This window comes from Eucyclogobius newberryi, unplaced genomic scaffold, assembly GCF_026437365.1.
Source record: "Eucyclogobius newberryi isolate DKJ021-1_F unplaced genomic scaffold, fEucNew1.0.hap1 SCAF_7, whole genome shotgun sequence".
NCBI lineage: Eukaryota > Metazoa > Chordata > Actinopteri > Gobiiformes > Gobiidae > Eucyclogobius > Eucyclogobius newberryi.
Genome location: NW_027316389.1, coordinates 18,128,327 through 18,147,730, shown reverse-complemented (window position 1 = coordinate 18,147,730; position 19,404 = coordinate 18,128,327). Strand labels below are relative to the sequence as shown.

General features: G+C 43.4%; 1 protein-coding gene across 1 annotated transcript; it reads right to left on the bottom strand.

The window, feature by feature from the left end:
• Positions 1-4,520: 4,520 nt before the first annotated feature.
• Positions 4,521-19,080, bottom strand: LOC140348601 (uncharacterized oxidoreductase YjmC-like). The gene is made up of 10 exons (XM_072434580.1): positions 18,916-19,080; positions 17,792-17,980; positions 13,496-13,557; positions 13,330-13,383; positions 12,817-12,915; positions 11,172-11,307; positions 10,333-10,451; positions 9,299-9,394; positions 4,939-5,049; positions 4,521-4,590 (listed from the first exon to the last, which is right to left on the bottom strand). The coding sequence occupies exons 1-10, from the start codon at positions 19,016-19,018 to the stop codon at positions 4,525-4,527; spliced, it is 1,035 nt and encodes a 344-aa protein (XP_072290681.1). The 5' UTR covers positions 19,019-19,080; the 3' UTR covers positions 4,521-4,524.
• Between the last annotated feature and the right edge of the window lie 324 nt (positions 19,081-19,404).

Below are 19,404 nucleotides of genomic sequence, written 5' to 3'. Positions count from 1 at the left end.
CCTTAATCTGGACCACTCTCGGACCCCTCCCCGAAAACCTGCCCCGCCAAAGAACATTGATTTGTTGGTTTCTCCCCTTTTGTCCGCAGCTGCCCGTCTGTGAACGGGACATCCAGCGAGCAGAGGCCGATCCCGGACTTTTGGCATGGGGGATTAGGGCCTCGATCCGGGGCATCTGCCGCAGGACAGCTCCCCGTGTTTGGATGGAAGTCATTTTGGTGACTTTTGTACATCGACATGGTTTATTTAGGTCTTCACTACAATCCTGCGTTTGGCGCCCATGATCACCACAGGCCCAGGACATACATTCGTACAGACCTGGTTTACATTTTGTCCCCCCTCTGCTCCTGGGAAGGTATTATATAAAGTTAGAACTAGGGCTGGGTATTGCCTCGTACCTCACGATACGATACAAATCTCGATACTTGGAACTTGATACGATACGTGTACATGGATATCCCTTATAACCAGGGGCAAAAGTTTGCTAAAATTAGGTTTTTGATTAAAAAGAAAAACAAAATGCATTAGAATTTCTTGTTCACACCATCCTCCATATCAGAATACAACTTTCCTATGATTAAGTCACATTTTCAGCTCCTCAGATACGCATCTCTGCATCGATAAACGTATTGCCAATAAGTCAGTCACGATAAATCACGACGTTTGTCACTAAAGTCTAGCAGTTGTTTTATTATCATTATTGAACCAGAGGCCACGACCCTCAGGGAAACGTGGTTGAATAGGCCTCGTCTACTGCTTGTATGTTCATCTCTCCCAACAGCATCTTTACTCCTCCTCGTTTACCCACAATCCAGTTTATTCTCTCTGCGTATTGTTACCACGTGTAATTAGAGTTAAACGAGCATCTGAGTCTTAGCTTCACAAAAACCCAAGCCATTTGTTTGTGCTCCAAATGTTTGAGAAATGGCTTCAGTTTGAAATGGAGCTCATTTTAGTCAGGCTTAAGGGGTTTAAAATATATATTACGTTTGTTTATGTTTATACTGTGACAAATTTGCCAAAATGATAGTGTTTGAAATTAAATGTACAACAGTTTTTATGTTTCACTAGAAGCTTCACACATCTTTTACATGCACTCGAAAAATCTGATCATTATCCGACTTCTGGACAGATGAATGAAATGTCATGTTACGTCTGACGTGAGTAATACGATTTATTTCTTATTGTTCAAAACTGCTCAGAAAGTGAATTGAAAATGTTTAAGATTGAAAGAATTGTTATAAAATTCGCTGTACTTTGTCTTCCAAATACAACGGTTACCCTAAAAAACAACTAATTAACTAATGCATGTATTTTGATGATCAGATTTTACACACAAACCAAAAATCTGATCAAATTATCAGATTTTTTGGGGGACATATATAATTGTACGCACTGAAAATCCCAAGACCACGTCATCAATACATTTCAGAAACAAAACGTGGCAAAATGATCAACAATCAAATGAAGGTAAATTAGCTCCACGGGTCAAACTCACACATTCCACGTGCTGTGCTGCCCCCTGGTGGCGACAAGCCTGAATTTCACACAGTAACAAGAGAGTGCCAAATAATCCTCTGCTTTACAATTACTCCAGTTGTTACTCATGGCAGACAGTAACTATTGAAACTGTTTTGTTGAGGCACACAGACAGAGCACAGAGGAAATCTACATGAACACGGTTTTTAATCACTTTTTCTCACTGGTTTTCTTCTTTGTGTTTAGCTAATTGTGCTAAATAAGCTAACGTTAGCCTGTAGCTCGGCGCTCAGAAGAACAAGTGCACCTTCATTGTAAAGTTAAAATGACAGCAACTTTAACACAAACAATAACATAAGCTAATAAAGTTAATTACGACAGGGACCGCACGTTTACGGTTTCAAATCCCGCTAAGCTAAAATACGTCAACAGCATGAACAGAATGAGCATGTTTTGAATCACTTACCACTGTCATATTGCCCTAAATCCTGGTGAAAGTGTAGCTCAGATCCATGTGCTGCTGGTTTGACAGTGCTGATGTCACCGACCTAAGCCCCGCCCATTACCTGGACCCGCCCACATGGAGGTGAGTCTGCAGGAGCACGTGAGCTGCACCCACCTCATGGTTTAAGTAGTAAACACCACCCACCCAGTAGCTTTAGCATGACTCTGCTAAAGCTAATGTTAGGACGTCTCGCTCGATATGTTAAATAAAGAGAAAATCAGAGTTTACTGTGTGTGCATTTTATTTATATTAAGTCAATTAAAATGATATTTGATCAGAGGTGGGTAGAGTAGTCAAACATTTTACACAAGTAAGTCCTAGTCCTGGACCACCTCCGCTCCACCGTGAGCTCAGCCATGGACCCGCTGCAGTTTGCATATCGGCCTGGCATCGGAGTGGAGGACGCCGTCATCTCCCTGCTGCACCGCTCTCTCTCTCACCTGGAAAAGCCTGGCAGCTCTGTGAGGATTCTGATCTTCGATCTTTCCAGCGCCTTCAACACCATCCAGCCGCTGCTCCTGAGGGACAAGCTGGAGACGGCTGGTGTGGAGTATGACCTGGCAAAGTGGATCCTGGACTACCTCACAGACCGACCCCAGTTTGTGAGAGCCCGGGACTGTGTGTCTGACACTCGGACCTGCAGTGTGGGGGCACCCCAGGGCACTGTCCTCGCGCCCTTTCTCTTCACCCTTTACACTGCAGACTTCAGACATGACACGGACAGCTGTGTCCTGCAGAAGTTCTCTGATGACTCTGCCATCATCGGACTCATCACGGACGACGATGATGCGGAGTACAGAGGACTGGCGCAGGACTTTGTGGACTGGTGTCAGCGGAACCACCTCCTCATCAACGCGTGGAAGACCAAGGAGATGGTGGTGGATTTCCGCAGACGCCACTCCACTGCCCCCTCACCAGTGAACATCCAGGGACGGGACATTGAGAGAGTGGACTCATACAAGTACCTGGGTGTTCATCTGAACCACAAACTGGACTGGACTCACAACACAGACGCACTGTACAGGAAGAGCCAGAGTCGGCTCTACCTCCTGAGGAGACTCAGGTCTTTTGGAGTGACAGGGCCACTTCTGAAGACCTTCTACGACTCTGTGGTGGCATCAGCCCTCCTGTACGGTGTGGCCTGCTGGAGCAGCAGCATCACAGAGAGGGAGAGGAGGAAGCTGGACAGAGTCATCAAGAAGTCCAGCTCCGTCCTGGGCTGTGCTCTGGACTCGGTGCAGGAGGTGGGGGACAGGAGGGTCCTGGCTAGATTCACATCTATGCTGGACCATGAGTGTCGCCCCCTGCAGTACACTCTGTCCGCTCTGGAGAGCAGCTTCAGTGAGAGACTGATCCACCCTCGATGTGTGAAGGAAAGGTTTCACAGGTCTTTCCTTCCTGCTGCTGTCAGACTTTATAACAAAAACTGTTAGTACTGAACACTCGCAATACTGACCTAACCTAATACTGATGTGCAATTCTGTCATATGTGCAATTACTGTGAAATTCATGTGCAATTCATGTGCTGTCGTGACACATATTCATGTGCAATTACTGTCGTGATCACATGCAATGGTATTTATGTATTTATTTGTCTATAGGAGTTTTTTATTTATTTATAGGAGATCTTCTACTGAAAGTGTTTTTCAGACTTCCTATAAGTGATCTGTTCTTCTGTATCTACCTCTGTATCTACCTGCGTTGCACCAATGACATTTCCCCATGTGGGACAATAAAGGAATATCTTAAGTAAGAGTACAAACACATCAAAATAATATTAGTCAAGCAGAAAATAGTCTCAAATTACTCAAGTAAGACTGAGTAAGAAGTATTTGAGGAAACAATTAGTCAAGTAAGAGTACTTTAAGAGTAACAATCTGGACTCTTAATGTATTTATTGATGTATATGTAGATTTGAATAAGTATGTACATATTTATGTATTTATTCATTTATTTATTTCCATTTTATTGTATTTTCTTCATTCATATATTTATGGACAGGGACAGTGTTCAATATATAACCTTATACAACAACAAGAGAGATGGTTGTAGCTCAAGTGATCATTTCCACCTGTCGTCCCCGGGCAGGCGGATGTTATAATTCATTATAATTAAAAAAAGAAAAGAAAGTCCAGGTCCAGGAAATGGTCCTACAATGACCAGACATCAAAAAGGTTTCACATCCAGTCCTCGCTGCAGCATTAAATCTTCATCTTTATCGGCATTAGGACTATTTTATGTCAGAGTGAAGTAAAGTGAGCTGTTGTTTCAGGATGAGTGAGATGATATAAACCAGGTCCAACAAATGGAGACTAACGACGTATAGAAGCTGTAATATTTGACACATTCTCAGTAACATTTGGTTTTATTGCATGAGGCACTTTGGAATGAACACTTTCTGACACTCACAGTCGAGATGTAAAATACAAAAAAGAAATGCACATAGAACTGTTAAAAAAAAAAAAGCCTTCATATTCATAATGTTCAAGTTAAAAGTTCTTAAAATGACTGAAAGTGAAGTTTAAAATTGGTGGTAGGTTTTAGTTGGAGACGAGTCGATCCACCGGTAACAGCTGCGTCACGCCGATGTTCGTTGCACAGTTGTTCTGAAAAGGACAAGACAGTTTGTATATTTTAACTAAATTCAGACGTAAAATGGGTAAAGCAGCAGTTTTAAAGGACAAATATTATGCATTATTTGTATTGTTATTGGCCTGTAAACATGCTCTTGAATACCTTTAGTTTAGCATTTCATATTTTAAAACAAAAAGAATATACAACTTTGCCACATTTTCACATTTAAGCTTTTTTCAGTGGAATGCAGCTCGCACCCAAACCTGTCCTATGATGTAAAATGACTCACAACAACCCGATTAACTACAAAAGAAGATGATTTTGAATCCTAGTGCCAGTGTTCTGTCTGATTCCAGGTCCTGAGAGCGCAGAGTCCTCACCATGTGATTGACCACGTTGATGTGGTAGGGAATGCCGCCCATCTCATCGCACTTCTTCACGTTGGTCCTCTCTGGGTCTCCTGCGGCCAGCACCGGGGCCTCGGGGTCCGCCTGCAGCAGAAAGAAGAGACAACCGCTTAATGTGGGGGGGAAATCTGAATCACAAATCAGAAAAAAGTTTGATCGCCGTCGTCAGTGAACAAACTAGGAATTTTCTTCAGCGATAATGGTTATGGTTAAAGTGCAGTTTATTTTATCTGCGTTTGACCCATCCATGCATCCATGGTGGTCAAACGTATTGAAAATCAGACACTAATCGATGCCAAAACTAGTATTGAAACTCATTTGAACAAATATCGATTCTAAAACAATCACAAAAACTGTACAAAGCGTGTTGTTTTCTGAACAGTTTTAGAATGTATTTGAACTAGTATAAGAGAAGTATATAAGAAGAGTATTATATAAGAAAGTACTATTATTACAGACTGAAAAGAGTGTTTTCTCATCATTGTGGCATCGACATCGGTATTGAGTATCGAGTCCATTCCATCCATCCATCCATCTTCTGCCGCTTTATCCGGGGCCGGGTCGCGGGGGCAGCAGTCTGAGCAGGGACTCCCAGACTTCCTTCTCCCCAGACACTTCCTCTAACTCCTCCGGGGGGATCCCGAGGCGTTCCCAGGCCAGCCGAGAGACATAGTCTCTCCAGCGTGTCCTGGGTCTTCCCCGGGGCCTCTTCCCGGTGGGACATGCCTGAAACACCTCCCGAGGGAGGCGCCCAGGAGGCATCCGGAACAGATGCCCGAGCCACCTCAGCTGGCTCCTCTCGACGTGGAGGAGCAGCGGCTCTACTCCGAGCTCCCCCCGTGTGGCCGAGCTCCTCACCTTATCTCTAAGGGAGCGCCCAGCCACCCGGCGGAGGAAACTCATTTCGACCGCTTGTATCCGCGATCTTGTTCTTTCGGTCACTACCCAAAGCTCATGACCATAGGTGAGGGTAGGAACGTAGACCGACCGGTAAATAGAGAGCTTTGCCTTTCGGCTCAGCTCCCTCTTTACCACAACGGTCCGATGCAGCGACTGCATCACTGCAGCCGCTGCACCGATCCGCCTGTCGATCTCACGCTCCATCCTTCCCTCACTCGTGAACAAGACCCCGAGATACTTGAACTCCTCCACTTGGGGCAAGGACACCCCACCCACCTGGAGAGGGCAAGCCACCTTTTTCCGGTCGAGAACCATGGCCTCGGATTTGGAGGTGCTGATTCTCATCCCAGCCGCTTCACACTCGGCTGCAAACCGTCCCAGTGCATGTTGCAGGTCCGGGTTTGATGGAGCCATCAGGACAACATCGTCTGCAAACAGCAGAGATGAGATCCTGTGGTCCCCAAACCGGACCCCCTCCGACCCCTGACTGCGCCTAGAAATTCTGTCCATAAAAATTATGAACAGAACCGGTGACACAGGGCAGCCCTGGCGGAGTCCAACATGCACTGGGAACAGGTCTGACTTACTGCCGGCAATGCGAACACAGCTCCTGCTCCGGTCATACAGGGACCGGACAGCCCTGAGCAAAGGGCCCCGGACCCCGTACTCCCGGAGCACCCCCCAAAGGACACCCCGAGGGACACGGTCAAAAGCCTTCTCCAGATCCACAAAGCACATGTGGACTGGTTGGGCAAACTCCCATGAACCCTCGAGCACCCGATGGAGGGTATAGAGCTGGTCCAGTGTTCCACGACCGGGACGAAAACCACCCTGCTCCTCCTGAATCCGAGGTTCGACTATCGGTCGGATTCTCCTCTCCAGTACCTTGGAATAGACCTTACCCGGGAGGCTGAGGAGTGTGATCCCTCTGTAGTTGGAACACACCCTCCGGTCCCCCTTCTTGAACAGAGGGACCACCACCCCGGTCTGCCAGTCCAGAGGCACGGTCCCCGAACGCCACGCGATGTTGCAGAGACGTGTCAACCAAGACAGTCCTACAACATCCAGATACTTTAGGTACTCAGGGCGGATCTCATCCACCCCCGGAGCCCTGCCACCGAGGAGTTTGCGGACAACCTCAGTGACTTCAGCTTGGGTGATGGATGAGCCAGCCTCCGAGTCCCCGGTCTCTACTTCCTCTTCAGAAGACGTGACTGAGGGATTAAGGAGATCCTCAAAGTATTCCTTCCACCGTCCGACGACATCCCCAGTCGAGGTCAGCAGGCCTCCACCCGCACCGTAAACGGTGTTTGTGAGACACTGCTTCCCCTTCCTGAGGCGCCGGACGGTTTGCCAGAATTTCTTTGGTGCCGACCGATAGTCCTCCTCCATGGCCTCCCCGAACTCCTCCCAGGCCCGGGTTTTTGCCTCTGCGGCAGCACGAGCCGCGGCTCGCTTGGCCTGCCGATACCCGTCGATGACCTCCGGAGACCTACAAGCCAGAGTGGCCTGATAGGCCTCCTTCTTTAGTCTGACGGCATCCCTTACTTCCGGTGTCCACCACCGGGTTCGGGGGTTGCCGCCACGACAGGCACCGGAGACCTTGCGACCACAGCTCCGAGCAGCCGCATCAACAATGGAGGCGGAGAACATGGTCCACTCGGACTCAATGTCCCCAGCCTCCCCCGGGACATGGGAGAAGCTCTCCCGGAGGTGCGAGTTGAATACCCTACTGACAGAGGGCTCCACTAGACGTTCCCAACAGACCCTCACAATGCGCTTGGGTCTGCCAAGTCTGTCCGGCTTCCTCCTCCGCCAGCGGATCCAACTCACCACCAGGTGGTGATCGGTTGACAACTCTGCCCCTCTCTTCACCCGAGTGTCCAAGACACGCGGCCGGAGGTCTGATGACACGACAACTAAGTCGATCATTGACCTCCGGCCTAGGGTGTCCTGGTGCCACGTGCACTGATGGACACCCTTGTGCTTGAACATGGTGTTCGTTATGGACAATCCGTGGCTAGCACAGAAGTCCAATAACTGAACACCGCTCGGGTTCAGATCGGGGAAGCCGTTCTTCCCGATCACCCCTCTCCAGGTGTCACTGTCATTGCCCACGTGGGCGTTGAAGTCCCCCAGTAGAACAACGGAGTCCCCGGTCGGTGCACTGTCCAGTACCCCTCCCAAGGACTCCAAGAAGGCCGGGTACTCTGCACTGCTGTTCGGCCCGTAGGCCGCCACAACAGTGAGAGACCTGTCCCCCACCCGAAGGCGGAGGGACGCGACCCTCTCGTTCACCGGGGTAAACTCCAACACGTGGCGGCTGAGCTGAGGGGCTATCAGCAAGCCCACACCAGCCCGCCGCCTCTCCCCGCGGGCAACACCAGAGAAGTGGAGCGTCCAGCCCCTCTCGAGGAGATGGGTTCCAGAGCCCAAACTGTGCGTGGAGGTGAGGCCGACTATATCTAGTCGGTATCGCTCAACCTCCCGAGTCCATTCCTTGGTATCAAAATCGAGTTTGACATTTTTGTATTGAGAGAACACTATGAGAAAATAAATAGTTCAAAAAGAAACACAATACAAATAAACCTGGACTAAATATTAATACAAAATATACAGTAAAAAGTAAAATATATAGGCAAGAAAACAGCAAAACAAGCAGTGTAAACATTTAAAATTACTGTTGGATAAAACCAAAAAATACTTTAGAATAAACTGGCCGAGAAATGAGGGGAGTGACGCCCTCTGCAGGCGATACATAGCACTACATTCAGACGTGTGTTAGTTTGGTCCTGGTTTGAGTCCGGTTTAGTTCCGACTTGGTTTGGTCCGGATCCAGTGTTTTAGTGACCAGTTTAGGGAACGCAGCCAAATTGGGTTTTTTTAGCAAATGTTGCGGTGCCAAAGAAAACCTCAAACCAACACAAGAAAGTCATGTGACCAAGGCCTCGGTTTGTGAAAACACCAGAAAAAAATCTATAAGTTCTGTAGGCAACGTTTATACACATAGTTATTATTATAATTGACAAATATTCATACAGAAACCATAAAATAAACCTTATAATCCTTATAAAACATTAAATCCCCCAGAATATAGCAGTATTTAGAGGCTTCAATTTTCCTTCACAATGCTAAAAGTGCGTGATAAGTTGCGATTAATTGACTGCTGCTGACAAATACTGCAACTACTATTTGATTTGTATTATTAAAACTCAAGATTAACTACGCGAATTTCAAACTCATCTAGAGACAATATTATTCGAGAGTAAAATAAGACCTGCGTGCATTTCAGAACATGTTTGTAGAGGTCTAAACTACAGAGTGAACAGGCTTAACACACAATAAGCCAGACATTTTTAGCGTTCAGCGCCAATTGCCAGCGGTCAAACTGCGATTGTGACTCTGTTGTTGAAGCGAGCACAGCGAGACTCACGGGGTCCATGCTCCTCTGGATGGACATCAGGTCGGACATCCTGTCGGTGAATCCGGGGGCAAAGTTTTCCGGGTTTATTGCCACAAAACACTGACCCTGAAGACAAAAAGAGACAGGTTACGTACATCAAACAGCAGCATGTGCCTGGTTATACATCAACTTCAACCTCTGATAAACAAGGGTTATCACTGACTAGATAAAGCCTGGGGTCTGTGCACTTGAGGGCTGCAACAAATACTCAAGATCAATCCTATTTTATTATTATTATTACTATATCGTATTTTAACCATCACATGCAACTAGAGGCGGGCAATATATCAAACTGTAGATAATATTGTGAATGTTATTTTGAAGACAAGCTAAATTTGAGAGTTTTAGAGTAAAAAAGAAAAGAAAAAATGGCTGTTATCTTTGACATAAGGGAATAATAAGGTGATATTTCTGCACTTTTGTGATTCATTTGTCTAGATATGTACACCTTTAACTGTTTAGTCGAGGAATCGACCGATGGAGTCTTAATCGACCAAAACTTTATTAGTTGACTATACATTTTAATTGGATTATCAAGATTTATACTGAAAGCTTGGAGTGAGTTTGTTTGAGTGAATTGTGAGTTGAATTCGCAGTTAAATTAAAAAACAAATAAACACACTGTTTACTGGTAGTTTTCTGTAAAAATCTTTGTAACCGCGGGAACCTCTTGTTATCCTGTGGCGTTGTCAGTGCGCTTTCGGTCAGATAAGGGTCAGATCATCGAGATAGTTATCTTTTGCCTGCAGAACATTTTGCCCTTTTTTAGTCGACTGATCTGCGCCTTTAGTCGTCAAATGATCGATTTATTTAGTCGACTACGGCCCTAAATTTGCCAGACTTTTCCCATTTGTCTGATAGTCAAACCTCAACCTACACATTTAAAGACACATTTTCACACATTTCTGTTGGATTGACTTTATATCGTCTGCATATTGTTATCGGGATACTCCAAAAAACGTACGTGCAACCCGAATAAAACACAAAGATAAAGTGTAAAGTACCAGGTTGGCCACTTTATTTGTGACTTTCCACGTGCGGATGTGGTTGCTGTACTCGGCTCCAGCCAGAATGCCACAGAACACCTCCACCATCATGCCCAGACCGTAGCCTTTGTACCCGCCTGAGGGAAAACAAACACAACACATCCTCTAATCAAACGGAATACTACAAATCTCAGCTAACGTGTGTGTTATCTGCTGTGACAAAATCAGACCACTGTGCGCTGTCTTCGTCAAACTGTAAAACATTTTGAGTGTTTTTAAATCTCATCTTGAACCCACTTTTATTCTACTCATATTCAAACACAGCGTGAGTTGTGTGGTCTCCTGTTTGTCGTCTCGATTGATTTGTTTTAATGACATTATCGAGTCTATTTATGCCTATTAGTCTAGTTCATTATCATTGTATAGTCTTCATATTGTTTTTAATTATTTGTATTCTATAATATGATATAATTACTGTGTCAACGAGTAGATTTATTGGATGTTTATTTCACTGTGTTGATTTCTGCTTTAGAAACGGCTTTTGTTTGTAAAAATGTGCCATAGAAAAATGTCGATTGGATTACCGTATTTTCCGGACTATAAGTATAAGAAAAAAACATATATAAGTCGCACCCCGGCCAAAACTATGAAAAAAGGTGCCACTTATAGTCCGGAAAACACGGTATGTATATGAAGAATAAAAAGCTTTGTCTGTCTGAAAAGGTTATTTTAAAACGCGTCTGACATCTTCGTTTAAATTTGTTTGCATACATCAGTCAACTTTAACCCTGCATCATAAACATGTTAAAAGGGTCCAGAAGGAATTCAAGAAATGCAGCTGGTCCATTTTTGTTTACCCATGGCCTCGCTGCCGCCGATGGGCACCAGGCCGCCTCCGCTCAGGACTTTGGACGGGTCGGGGGTGATCTTCCCGTCGGTGTCGAGACCCCAGCCGATGGGGATCTCGTCTCCTCGGCGATGATGCAGTTCCACCTGGACACAATCGCTGAGAGCTTTTCTTTTAATACACCAACGTATCAGGACTCAGGAGTCTTTGTGTTGCCTCGAACGGGTCGCTAAAGTCACGCCGCCGCTTCGGAAAGTTTACCGCCATCGGTCGAACCCGCCTGTCACTCACTCGGAGCGCTTGCTGAGGCTCACCAGTAGGGGGAGTGGGTGGTCAAAAGCGTCTGTATTAGAGAGCAGACCGGCGCCCAAGAAAATTATTGTGACTTTACCAAAATAGCACATCGTCGCAGGAATCAACTGCGCACGCGAGGATGTAATGTGTGATTTTAATGCAATTTAGACGCATCTAGAGTACGTTTACGGCTCTTTATTTGTCACAAAACGTTGCCGAAAGAAAGCATAGTGTCTCATTTCAAAAGTATCCCAAATTACAACACGAGTCACGATTATCAAGCGCCAAACTGAGTCAAATTGCTGAAAAATGTGAACGTTATTATTATAGAATTGGACTTTGTTACGTGAAAACAACAAACGCTCAAGAAGAGAACAGAATCGTGGTTACGCAGATTTTTTTCAGGAGGTTTTGTGGTTTAAGGGTGATTATCTCGGTTATTGACGACTGTTTTTGTTGCGATAAACAATATTATAGCAATATTATTCTCAAGGCTGTAGAAATAACAGAGGACGTGTGACAGGAAAACGCCAGTAAATTCAGGTTTAACAATTCAAAAAGACAGGGGCAAGAAGCCGTATTTGTCTTCTGAACGATCCGACATAAAACAATTTAACTCTTTAAAATACACGGCGGGAAGCTAAGATGAAGCCACAGTAACACACGGAGGACATATACTACGAGGAACTAGCATACAGACTATAATGATCCTAAACAAACTATGTACTTGTAGAAAGGTAGGAATGCTAACCACTCTGCCACACCCACAGCATGTTACAATGAGGTTGTTTTGTAACACTGTAGAAACCCCACAGGATTTGAGAGAAGGATCAAGTTTCATCAATTCTATTCGAGTTAAGTCGGCTTGGATTAGAACAGATTTCTCCTGTCAAATAATGTCTTTTCTTCATTTATTTATATTTATCTCTTTGACAGGGACAAGTGTGTTTCTCGAGCTCATGACACACACTAACAGTTAACAGAAATCAAGCGTTGTTTTGGCAATCAGTCAAAAATCTGTATGAAATGTCCCTGTAAAATGGACATGTCTTTCAGTGCATTGCATGGTTTGACAGATTACATTTGGTGTCATTTGGACAAGGCTCTGATCAACGTAAGTCTGTTGCAATGACATTATTAGAAAGTGTGATACATATAACAGAAATATATCACGATGAGTTCCTGCCTGACACGTGACCTCTGCCCCCCGCCGCCATCTTGATTCTAGTCGCTAATGCGAGTTATGTAGAAAATGCTAATAAATGATTAGCATTGGGGATTAGCATACAGGTCAATCGTAATGGACTGGGAGAGGTGTTGGTTATGTGGTTGAATCTCGTTATAATGAGTACAAACGTTACCTTCCCCAGAGCGACGGCGGACGTTGCCATGTCCAGGACGAAGCTGTCTCCATCGTTGGCTGGAGCGGCCACACTGATGGGGTTTGTGCCCAGTGTGCACTGAACACAAGGTAAGATTACAAATGAAACAAAATCACGCAACAGTTATGTGGTTTTAGCTTAACACTGCTTCACAAAAAAATAATAGTTACTGAAATACAATAACAATCAGCTTTGCATTAAGGTCAATGCAGAAGATTCAAAATGTCCAGTGGCATATTTATAGAAAGGTTACTGCTGTATATGTTCACAGAAATGTAAGAAAACCATGACTTGTAAATGCATTATATCTCAAAAATAGAAATATATCAAGTAAAACACTATGGCCCATTATAAATTCTCGTGTAGCACAGGATGTTCACAACAAAAAGCTGCAACACTAGCTTTTTCTTTCTTTACGGATCTTCACAGAGACAATTGATCACATCTGATTCTATTATTTTTATTCAAGAATTGTTGTTGGTAAAAATGTACCTCTTTGCCACGAGTGGGGACGACGAGTGGAGACGTGTTTGTGAATGACATTCCCTGAAAACAAAAGCCAGTAAGAGATTAACTGTACTGTGGAAATACTTCACATAAACATTAGAATATAGTACTACAAAACATGGAGGAGAAACAACATGAATTCTTCACTCACGATCATGTTCTCCTTCAGCGCCTGCATGGAGTAGTACCCAGCGATGCCGTAATGGTTGGATCCTGCAAAAGAACAGATGATTTTTCACTTTAAAACACATAAAGCAGAATTAAGTAACTTGATAGAGCACCCCCTGCAGCTCCAGAGTGAACATACACAGTCAGAAAAAAATTGTTGTATGTTTTTTTTTCTTTCTTTCCTTTTTTATCATAATAAGACTGTATAATCACACACAAAAACACGTCACTTTGCCAAATATAACCAAAGTGCCAGGGTTTCTGAGGAGGGTTTTCTTCGGGTCGATGTTGCAAGGCTGTTTTATCGCCCAGAGACAGCAGGGCCCTGAATATACATAATATGTATGTATGTATTTGTGCGTTTGTGGCATCAGCGTTAGGTCTGGCCGGTTAAACCTGATCATGACAATACAAATACGTAGAAGCGACAGGTGTAACATCTGAAGTAAACTGCGCCCAACAAACTCTCCTATGAAGATCCACAAGAGAAATGACTTGAACACAGCAGCTCAAACATTACAACATAATACCACAGAGCAACAACTACCGGGTAGATGGTTATAGAGTTCAATTGACCAAATAATTAGAGTAGAAAAATAGCAAAAGACTAATGCTTGTATAAACATTTTAGTTTACCATTTCTTTCTTTATTTCATTTATTTGGTTTAATTTACATATTAAAAAGTTGTACTATGGCACTTTAATGATTAGGGACCTGCTTGTTTCCACGGAGAGGTTATTGCTTTGCCTGTACATAATAATAATAATAATAATAAATACGCCGCCGCCACACCGCCGCCACGCCGCAAGAGGAGGGGGCGCTAACGCGCCCCAATTGTCCTTTTATTACGCCTACTGCTGAATCTGTGACGCTGTCACATCTTCTCCCCTTTGTTTTACCATCAAAAAGCTATTTTATTTTGAATTCTTGGCAAAATGTGCAGCTTTGCCGCACAGACACCGTGACTCTTTGAATGAAAATGTGGATAACTTTTGATGGTCCTGAAGATGAGTCTCACCAAATTTCAGGTTAATAGGGCTGACGCCCTGGGAGGAGTTTGTGAAAGTCTAAAGTGTAAACATGTTCTGGCGATTTCCCCATTGGAATAACATGAAAGGTTTCGGTCATCGTTACGGCAACGCCATAACAATTATGACATGGGTCTCATTGACTTTTTTGATGGGGATGCTAAAATTGAGTTGTGTGTCAAATTTCATATAATTTCGCAAAACTAAACATTTAACCTCCATATAAAATCTGTAGGGGGCGCTGTGGCGCCAAATGAATTTATTTCACTTCAAGTAGGTTTAGGGCAAAGAGTTTAACAACTGATTCTAATTTGACGCAATTCGGACTTTATCTGCGCAAACGGCAGAAATTTTAAATATGGGAGATTTCTGAAATTCTAGCTACAGTTTGCGGCTTCGCCGCACCGAGACAGGTATCAATGTAATTTGGATAACTTTTGATGTCCCACTCCTCAGTAGCATTTTCACTAAATTTCAGCTTTTTAGGGCCAACGCCCTGGGAGGAGTTCGTAAAAGTCATGTTTAGCCATTTTTGAAGCAATATGGCCGACATTTGGTTGGGCGGACGGCGTTGCCGTAATAATATTTTTTACTTCTCTTGTCACCATCTACCTCTGCGCCAAATTTCATGATTCTACGATCAGATTTTTTTTGGGTCATTTCCCATCTCTCAATGCATTTTTGGTACATTTGGGGGCGCTGACGCGCCAATTTTTTTTATTTTAGAAAAGGGAAATAGCCAGAATGTAGAGAGGCACGATTTTTAGAGGTGTGAACATTTTTGTGACTTTTCGTCAATGTTCACTGGGTGAAAAATAGGGGGGTTGGTCCCGAGGAGGAGGAGGAGGAGGAGGAGGAGGAGGAGGAGGAGGAGGAGGAGGAGGAGGAGGAGGAGGAAGAAGAAGAAGAAGAAGAAGAAGAAGAAGAAGAAGAAGAAGAAGAAGAAGAAGAAGAAGAAGAAGAAGAAGAAGAAGAAGAAGAAGAAGAAGAAGAAGAAGAAGAAGAAGAAGAAGAAGAAAAGAAGAAGAAGAAAAGAAGAAGAAGAAAAGAAGAAAAGAAGAAGAAGAAGAAGAAGAAGAAGAAGAAGAAGAAGAAGAAGAAGAAGAAGAAGAAGAAGAAGAAGAAGAAGAAGAAGAAGAAGAAGAAGAAGAAGAAGAAGAAGAAGAAGAAGAAGAAGAAGAAGAAGAAGAAGAAGAAGAAGAAGAAGAAGAAGAAGAAGAAGAAGAAGAAGAAGAAGAAGAAGAAGAAGAAGAAGAAGAAGAAGAAGAAGAAGAAGAAGAAGAAGAAGAATTATTATTATTATTATTATTATTATTATTATTATTATTATTATTATTATTATTATTATTATTAGGCCCGAGCGCCACAAGCTGGCGAGAGGCCTATTAATCTCGTAAGGCCGTGCGAAGCACGGCTGCGAAAGTGCGCACGTAGTGCGCACGAAATCGAGCGCGAAGCGCTCGCCCACTTCCAAACACTCACTAACGCACTCCTTCACTCATGCACGCCCCGTGCATACTAATTAGTAGTAGGAAAATGGAAAGAAGAAGAAAGAAAGAAAGAATAATATTCCGATGCGAAAACAATGTTTCCCATTTTTCAAATGTCATAAACTATACATTTTCGGAAAGCGCTCGCGCTTTCCTACCTCATGGTGTGGGCCCCTGGTCACTGACGGGTACTTTCGTTAATTTTGAGTGGCCCTCTATACAGTATTAATGTTCAATTTTTGCATTACATGCTTATATGCACGGAACATGCAAGAGATGGGGAACGTATTCGTGAGCTACTTAGCGCAAATGAGTGCTTTATATGGGGATGACGACCGCAAAGCGGTCGTCATCTCAATGTAAAGTGCTCGTTTAGTGCGCACTTTTGCACGGGCTTTGCCCGTTTACAACGGTAATGTTCCATTTTCCTACTACTAATTAGTATGCACGGGGCGTGCATGAGTGAAGGAGTGCGTTAGTGAGTGTTTGGAAGTGGGCGAGCGCTTCGCGCTCGATTTCGTGCGCACTACGTGCGCACTTTCGCAGCCGTGCTTCGCACGGCCTTACGAGATTAATAGGCCTCTCGCCAGCTTGTGGCGCTCGGGCCTAATAATAATAATAATAATAATAATAATAATAATAATAATAATAATAATAATAATAATAATTAAAGTCGCGCTAGCGGCGATGATGGCTCTCGCCTTCCCGCACAACCGCCTTCCCGTGTGTCCATGTTTTCTGCTGCGTTTTGCGGCATACCAAACGACGCTCAGTAATTCACAGTTGATGATTGCGTAGTTTGCAATTCAAATAGTTGTTTGTCCTGACAAAATGCAAGATCGTGCCGCAAGGTTCGAGATAAAGTTATGTCCCCATTGGCTTTTGTGTTCAGTGTTTCATGATGAAAGGGGATGAATCATTCATCCCAAAAATGCTTGTAAACCAAAACGCAAGTAATTCTATGGCAAAATTTGTTAGGTTGCCACGGTAACATGCTTGCAGATACAGGTATGCAGTCTTTTTTGTTTGTTTTTAATCATAATGGCAAGAAGGATGTGCCAAATTTGATTTGTCTACGTACGTCAAAGTATATTTCTTGACTAAATTCAAATGTTCAAGGGGGCGCTGTAGAGCCTTTGTAAAAGCTTTCATTTTGCACAAAACGTATATCCGTGCTGGAAAATAGAACATCTCTTGCCAGAAGTACAAAAGTTTTTTGTTCACGAGCTTGCCACTGAAAATCCCTGTGGGGTTTAGGGTGGTGTCGCAACATATTTTTTTACTTGTCCTGACGTGAGGTATGTTTGTACCAATTTTCATAAGTCTAATGTATTCTAAAATTTGAGGTGGCGCTAGCGAGTTATTTTGCATCATTATTTTATTTTAGTTTTAAAATTTTGGGTCAGTTATTTTTAAGTTTTTGTTAAAGTTCACGGGGTAAAAAATGGGGTGATTTGTGAGAAAAAAATATTATTATTATTAATATTGTTGTGTTATTGTTAATAATAGTAATAATAATAATAATAATAATAAACATTTGCTATTGTGTCTATCTCTCCACTAACATTAACTAGTAAAAAAAAAAAATTTTACTCGACACTTCAAATCCACAGTGATTTTTTGACAACTGTGATCCTGTTTAGTTATGGACACAATAAAACAAGAGCCAGAACATAATGTATCTTGTCAAAAAAATCCCACCGATCACATTTGACATTGGATTAAACTAAACACTTTCTCGTTCAGAGTCTGCATCTCACCCCGAGCGACGACCCAGCCGATGCCCGCCTCCTTGGCCTTCTTCAGGGCCAGCTCCATGCAGAAGTTCCCCACCACGGGCCCCAGGAGGTTCTGCCCATCCACCAGAGCCGTGGCCGCGCTCTCCTTCACCACCACCGGCTCTCTGTCTTTGGCACAGATCCCGCTCTTGACGTCCTTCACGTACATGTCTGAGAGCACGAGACACAGGCAAAAACTGAGGAAAGACGTCTTCACTGTTCGTTTGTGTCACGTTTATGTTCCAGAGGTGGTACAGCACCGAGTAGGGTTGGAACATTTTGAGAATGATCAAAGTTGGAACATTTATTATGGGAATTATATGGAATTTGTGGGAATTACAGGGAATTAACACTTCTGGAGGTCGTTTTTGAAGAAGGAGTGACTCATAATAACCTGAATTTATGCAAATACATATAAATATCTGGGTGAGAAACCGCATCCAAAAAGTTTGCCAGATGCAGGGATGTCATCATGTCAAATTTATTTTTAATTATTCACAATTATTACTGAGACTGTGTGATATCTTTACTATTTCTCAAGTTTGTGACCAGCTTTATGAAATGAACAGTCTGAATGACCAAATAACGTTAACTACCGGTAACAATAGATAAAATTACAGTGCTAATTGTTGTTTTTTTTTAGTTCGTAAATGATCACAATTATCGATGAACCGAATAATCGTGACATCCCTGGCCAGAAGTGACCACCAGGGCTCGATGAAGAAGACTTTTGACACTTTAAACATCTGGAATTACGACAGAACAAAGTTAAACAGTGGCTCTAAAGAGGAAATCTGAAACACACAGTGCAATAGGTCAATGGGACCTTATGATTGTAGGAGTAGGTTTGGGGTTGTGTTATCATGTAGATGTTCAAATAAGAAAGAAATAGAGATATTGAGCAGAGCAAAATCTGCAAAAAAAATATGCTGTTCAAATATATCAAATACTTTTACTTTTTTATTATTCCCAAAATTACTGTGCTAAAATTCATCTAAATGTGAATGAACCACAATTTAGGGCAGAAATATCAAATTTTTTGGTCACTGTTGTTGTTTAAATACTCAATACTCTAAACAACAAAGTCTTTCTCAACTGATACTGACCCATGCGGTTGAGTCCGTGGCTGTAGTGCCCCCGGTGGTCGGCCTCCACCAGCACCTCGGCCAAACTGCGAGCGTGATGCGGCTTCGTGCCCACCGCCGTCATGCAGCGCTCGACGAAGCTCTGCACCTCCGATTTGTTAATCAGACACCTGCAAACAGCACAACGTTAAAAGCGGGGATTATTTCTCATCATCGCAGGCGTTTGCAATTGTTTTTGAATCCCGACCGTGTTTTCAGTATCTCCATAACTATATTTAGACAATGTTAAAAATGCAAAAATGCTAACGTAAACATCTTGGTCGAGGTTCAAATGAATAAATACATTAAATAAAAGGCCAGAAAAATTACTTTATGCTCTTGTTTGGGAGATTACACTGATTTTTAATCTTTTCAATATTCAAATTCCATAAATCTCCAAAACAATGTCACCATGTCACAATGTTACCCACAGCTTCACCCACAGCTGAAATCAGCGTCACGAAAGCGACC

Coding starts and splice junctions, on each gene's coding strand:
- LOC140348601 (XM_072434580.1), bottom strand. CDS start 19,018: ATGACGGCGGTGGGCACGAAGCCGCATCACGCTCGCAGTTTGGCCGAG. Junction 17,981..18,915: donor CCACGGACTCAACCGCATGG/GTCAGTATCAGT, acceptor TCGTGCTCTCAG/ACATGTACGTGAAGGACGTC. Junction 13,558..17,791: donor CGGCTGGGTCGTCGCTCGGG/GTGAGATGCAGA, acceptor GTTCTTTTGCAG/GATCCAACCATTACGGCATC.